At 36.8% G+C, this 6,000-nt stretch overlaps 1 protein-coding gene across 1 annotated transcript; it reads left to right on the plus strand.

Moving 5' to 3' along the window:
• The first annotated feature begins 4,386 nt into the window (after window positions 1-4,386).
• On the plus strand, window positions 4,387-4,773 carry LOC122738333 (PCNA-associated factor-like). The gene has a single exon (XM_043980384.1). It carries the CDS (start codon window positions 4,420-4,422, stop codon window positions 4,771-4,773), a length of 354 nt encoding a protein of 117 aa, XP_043836319.1. The 5' UTR covers window positions 4,387-4,419.
• The last annotated feature ends 1,227 nt before the right edge of the window (window positions 4,774-6,000 follow it).

Below are 6,000 nucleotides of genomic sequence, written 5' to 3' on the forward strand. Positions count from 1 at the left end.
TAAGATCTTAGCAATTGGTCCCATTACTTCCTGGCAAATAGTGAGAGAAGAAATGGAAGCAGTGACAGATTTTATATTCTTGGGCTCAAAGATTACTTGCCAATCAACCAGCTTTGTGTGTTGTGGTTGTTAGCTCCGACGAGCCCGTGATCCTCCCCCACCTGGGCCTACCTCCTGGTTCTCAGTAGGGGTGTAAAATCCAAGTTCTGCCTTAGCACCAGCATAGACCCCTGTAGTCTCCCCCCTGACCAGGGCTCAGCCCACTCACCAGACTGAGAGCTTAGTTCCAGACGACACTGGTGCTTCAGCTGATTCAGAGGCTCTGGGGGTCTCCTTCTCTGGTGAGGACTTCCTGCGACTGAATCTGTGTCAGGGTGACTGTGGGGTTGGGCCCGACTCCTGTATCAGCACAGCAGCTTCCTCCTTCTGACCTTCCAAGCCGTTCTTGGTTAGAAGATGATTTCAGCCTATTCTTCTGTGAGTTTTGCTGCTCCGGGCATTTTCCTGTGGCGTTATTTGGATTTTTTTGGAGCGATCGACATCCTTCTTGAATATATCCTTAAGCCATAGTGCTGAGAACTGGACACCTACTCCAGATGAGATCAGGGGAGAGCAGCCAAAGATTACTGTAGATGGCAACAGCATTGATGAAATTAAAAGACACTTGCTTCTCAAAAGGAAAGTGATGGCAAATCTAGACAGCATACTAAAAAGCAGAGACATCACCTTGCTGACAAAGGTCCATATAGTTTAAAGCTATGGTTTTCCAATAGCAATGTATGGTGATGAGACTTGAACTGTTAGGAAAACTAGACACCACAAAATCAATGTTTTTGAATTGTGGTACTGGAGAAGACTTTTGAGAGTCCTTTGCATGGCAAGAAGAACAAATCAGTCAATATTAATTCAAACTATTCACTAGAAGGTCAAATACTGATGGTGAAGCTTAAATACTTTGGTCACATAATGAGAAGACAGGACTCACTGAAAAAATCACTGATTTTGGAAAAGACTGAAGGCAAAAGGAAAAGGCAATGGCAGAGATGGATAGATAGTGTAATGGAAACAATGAACATGAACTGGACAAACTTCAAGAGATAATAGAGGAAAGAAGGGCTTGGCATGCTATGGCCCATGGATCATAATCAGACTTGTCTAAATGACTGAAAAACAACAAATAGCAAACAATCTGTCACCCAAACAAAATTACTAGACTTGTTCTTGGACTAGTTCAGATCCATATTGTCTACTGCTTTGGGGAAATTACAAAAATATTACTCAAAAAAGTCATTTGTTAAGCCCCTATAAGTAATACAATTTCTCTTTACTTTTGTATTCTTTGCCACCATTTGCTGAAGGCTGAAAATTACAATAGTTTGGCAATGTGATGGTTGACCACTTTATCTTAGAAAATTTTTTTCAAATAAGTATTTTTATTTAAAGTTTTGAGCTGTAAATTTTATCTCTCCTTGCCTCCCTCCCTGCCCTCTTCCCTGAGGTGGTAAGCAAGTTATACATGTGTGGCTTGTCATTTCTTATAGTACAATAATATTGCATCACAATCATATACCACAGATTGTTTAGCCATTCCCCAATTGATGGGCATTCCTTTGATTTCTAATTCTTAGCCACTACAAAAAGAACTGCTAGAAATATTTTTGTACAATTAGGTCTTTTTCTCTTTTTTGGGATGTCTTTGATATACAAACCTAGCAGTGGTATTGCTGGATCAAAGGGTATGCAAAGTTAGATAGCCCTTTGGGCAGAGTTCCAAATTGCTCTCCAGAATGGTTGGATCTTTTCACAACTCCATCAACAATGGATTAATGTCCCAGTTTTCCCACATCCCCTCCTGCATACCCCATCAATTGGGGAATGACTTATATTTGTATAAATTTGGTTCAGTTCTCTATATATCTGAGAAATGAGGCCTTTATATTTGTTTCAAAATTTGTTTTCCAGTTTTCTGCTTCCTTTGTAATCTTGGTTACATTATTATTTGTGCAAAATCTTTTAAATTTTATATAATCAAAATTATCTATTGTACATTTTGTATTGCTCTCTATATATTCTTTGGTGTTAAATACTTCCTCTGTCCATAAATTTGACAGATAAACTATTCCATGCTCTCTTAATTTCCTTATGTTATCACCCTTATGTGTAAATCATATTTTGACCTTATTTTAATATAAAGTGTGAGACATTGTTCTATTATCTAGTTTCTGCCATACAGTTTTCCAGTTTTCCCAACAGTTTTTGTCAAATAATGGAAACTCTTTTCTTTTAATTTTTTATAAAAGTATTTTATTATTTTCCAGTTACATGTAGAGATAGTTTTCAACATTTGTTTTTATAAGATTTCTAGTTTCAAATTTTTCTCCCTTCCTCCCTTCCCTCCTCCCTCCCCAAGATAGCAAGTAATCTGATATAAGTTATACATGTACAATCACATTAAACATATTTCTGCATGTCATAATGTGAAAGAAGAATCAGAGCAAAAAAGAAAAACCTCAAAAAAGAAAAACAACAGTACCAAAACAACAACAACAAAAAACCAGTAGGGTTCAATGTGCATCCATATTCCACAGTTCTTTTTTTTCTGAATTTGGAGAGCATTTTACATCATGAGTCCTTTGGAACTATCTTGTACTGTTGTATTGTTGAGAAGAATCAATGTTGATGATACTGTGTACAATGTTCTCCTGGTCCTGCTCATCTCACTCGGCATCAGTTCATGCAAATCCTTCCAGGTTTCTCTGAACTCCTCCTGCTCATTGTTTCTTACAGCACAATAGAATTCCATTGCATTAGTATACCACAACTTGTTCAGCCATTCCCCAATTGATGGGCAGCCCCTCAATTTCCAATTCCTTGCCACCACATAAAGAGCAGCTATAAATATTTTTGTACATGTGGGTCCCTTTCCCCTTTCCATGATTTCTATGGGCAAAAGACCCAAAAGTGGTATTGCTGAGTCAAAGGGTATGCACAGCTTTATCGCCCTTTGGGCATAATTCCAAATTTGCTCTCCAGAATGGTTGGATCAGTTCACAGCTCCACCAACAATGCATTAGTGTTCCAATTTTCCCACAGCTTCTCCAACATTTATTATTTTCCTTTTTTGTCATATTAGCCAATCTTATAGGTGTCAGGTGGTATCTCAGAGTTGTTTTAATTTGCATCTCTCTAATCATTAGAGATTTAGAGCATTTTTTCATATGGTAATAGATAGCTTTGAACAGAAAACTGCCTGTTCATATCCTTTGACCATTTCTCAATTGGGAATGACTTGGATTCTTATAAATTTGATTTAGTTCCTGATATATTTTAGAAATGAGGCCTTTATCAGAAGTACTGGCTATAAAAATTGTTTCCCAGCTTTCTGCCTCCCTTCTACTTTTGGATGCATTGCTTCTGTTTGTACAAAAACCTTTTAATTTAATCTAATAAAAATCATACTATTTGCATTTCATAATATTCTCTATCTCTTGTTTTGTCATAAACTGTTCTGCTTTCCAAAGATCTGAGAGGTAAACTATTTCTTCCTCTCCTAATTCACCTATGGTTATCACCTTTTATGTCTAAATCATGTACCCATTTTGACCTTATTTTAGTAGAAGGTGTAAAATGTTGTCTATGCCTAGTTTCTGCCATACTATCTTCCAGTTTTCCCAGCAGATTTTGTCAAATACTGAGTTCCTATCCCAGAAGCTGGAGTCTTCGGGTTGATCAAACAGTACATTACTAAAGTCATTTACTACTGTGTCTCCAGTGCCTAACCTATTTCATTGATTCTCCACTCTATTTCTTAGCCAATACCAAATAGTTTTGATGACTGCCAATTTATAGTAAAGCTTCAGATTTAGTACAGCTAGCCTACCTTCCTGTGCATTTTTTCATTAGTTCCCTTGATATTCTTGACCTTTTGTTTTTCCAGATGAATTTTGTTATTTTTTCTAGCTCTATACAATAATTTTTAGGTAGTCTGATTGTATGGCACTGAATAAGTAAATTAATTTAGATAGAATTGTCATTTTTATTATATTAGCTCAGCCTATCCATGAGCAATTAATATTTTTCCAGTTATTTAGATCTGATTTGATTTGTGTTTGTGTTCATAGGGTTCCTGGATTTGTCTTGGCAAGTAGACTCCCAAGTATTTTATATTGTCTACCATTACTTTAAATGGAATTTCTTTTTCTATCACTTGCTGCTGGACTTTGTTGGTCATGTATAGAAATGTTGATAATTGGTAATGGCGCTAAATAGGTAAATTAATTTAGGTAGAATTGTCATTTTTACTATATTAGCTCTGCCTATCCATGAACAATTGATATCTTTCCAATTATTTAGATCTGATTTGAGCTCTTGTCCAATGACCCGATTCCTGTCACTTCGCTGTCCCCTCCCACTTTGGCCATGGTGCAGACGAAGGCCAACTGCATGCCAGGCTCCTACCACAAAGTGGTGGCGGCTCGAGCACCCCGGAAGGCACTGGGTCACTCCAGCTTTGCCAACACCTCTCCTTCGCCCACGTCCAGGAAAGTTGAAAGTAAGTATGCTGGTGGAAACCCAGTATGTGTACGGCCAACACCCACATGGCAAAAAGGAATTGGAGAATTCTTTGGGATGTCATCTAAACATTCAGAAAAAGAGAATCAAATTCCTGATGAAGCAGAGGCAGGGAGTAACGGCCTAGGAAAACCTAAAAGAAAATCTCGTCCTTTGCAACCTGATCCCACAGAGGATGATGGATGTCCAGATGAAGAATAGAACATTCTCATGTTTCTTTGCTTTAGTTAGAATTCTAGGCTGTACATTTTTGTAAATATGTTTGTTTACAATGGTTAAGGTTTAATTTTGTTGTACAGAAATTTAATTAAAAATACTTAAAAAATAAAAAATAAAATTTTTAATTAAAAAAAAAAGATCTGATTTGATTTGTGTGAAAAGTGTTTGGTAATTGTGTTCATAAAGTTCCTGGGTTTCTCTTGGCAAGTAGACTCCTAATTATTTTATATTATCTACTGTTACTTTAAATGGAATTTCTCTAACTCTTGCTGCTGGACTTTGTTGGTCATGTATAGAAATGCTGATGATTTATGTGGATTTATTTTATATCCTGCTACTCTGCTAAAGTTGTTCATTGTTTCAAGTAATTTTTGAGTTGATTCTCTAGGATTCTCTAAGTATACCATCATATCATATGCAAAGAGTGATAGTTTTGTTACCTCCTTGTCTATTCTGATTCCTTTAATTCCTTTTTCTTCTCTGATTGCTAATGCTAAAATTTCTAGTACAATATTGAATAATAGAGGTGATAATGGGCATCCGTGTTTCACCCCTGATCTTATTGGGAAGGCCTCTAACTTATCTCCATTACATGTAATGCTTGCTGATGGTTTTAGGTAGATACTGCTTATTATTTTTAAGGAAAGCTCCACCTATTCCTAAGCTCTCTAGTGTTTTTATTAGGAATGGGTGCTGTATTTTGTCGAAAGCTTTCTCTGCATATATTGAGTTAATTATATGATTTTGGTTAGTTTTCTTATTGATGTGGTTGATGTTGTTGATAGTTTTCCTCACGTTGAACCAGCCTTACATTCCTGGTATAAATCCCACCTGGGGGGCAGCTAGGTGGCACAGTGGATAGAGCACCAGCCCTGGAGTCAGGAGTACCTGAGTTCAAATCCGGACTCAGACACTCAACACTTACTAGCTGTGTGACCCTGGGCAAGCCACTTAACCCCAATTGCCTCACTAAAAAAAAAATAAATCCCACCTAGTCATAGTGTATTATCCTGGTGATCACTTGCTGTAATCTCCTTGCTAATATTTTATTTAAGATTTTTGCATCAATATTCATTAGGGAAATTGATCTATAATTTTCTTTCTCTGTTTTGGCTCTGCCTGGTTTTGGTATCAACACCATATTTGTGTCATAAAAGGAATTTGGTAGCACTCCTTCTTCACCTATTTTTCCAAATAATTTGTATAAAA

The sequence above is a fragment of the Dromiciops gliroides genome, chromosome 2, assembly GCF_019393635.1.
Source record: "Dromiciops gliroides isolate mDroGli1 chromosome 2, mDroGli1.pri, whole genome shotgun sequence".
NCBI lineage: Eukaryota > Metazoa > Chordata > Mammalia > Microbiotheria > Microbiotheriidae > Dromiciops > Dromiciops gliroides.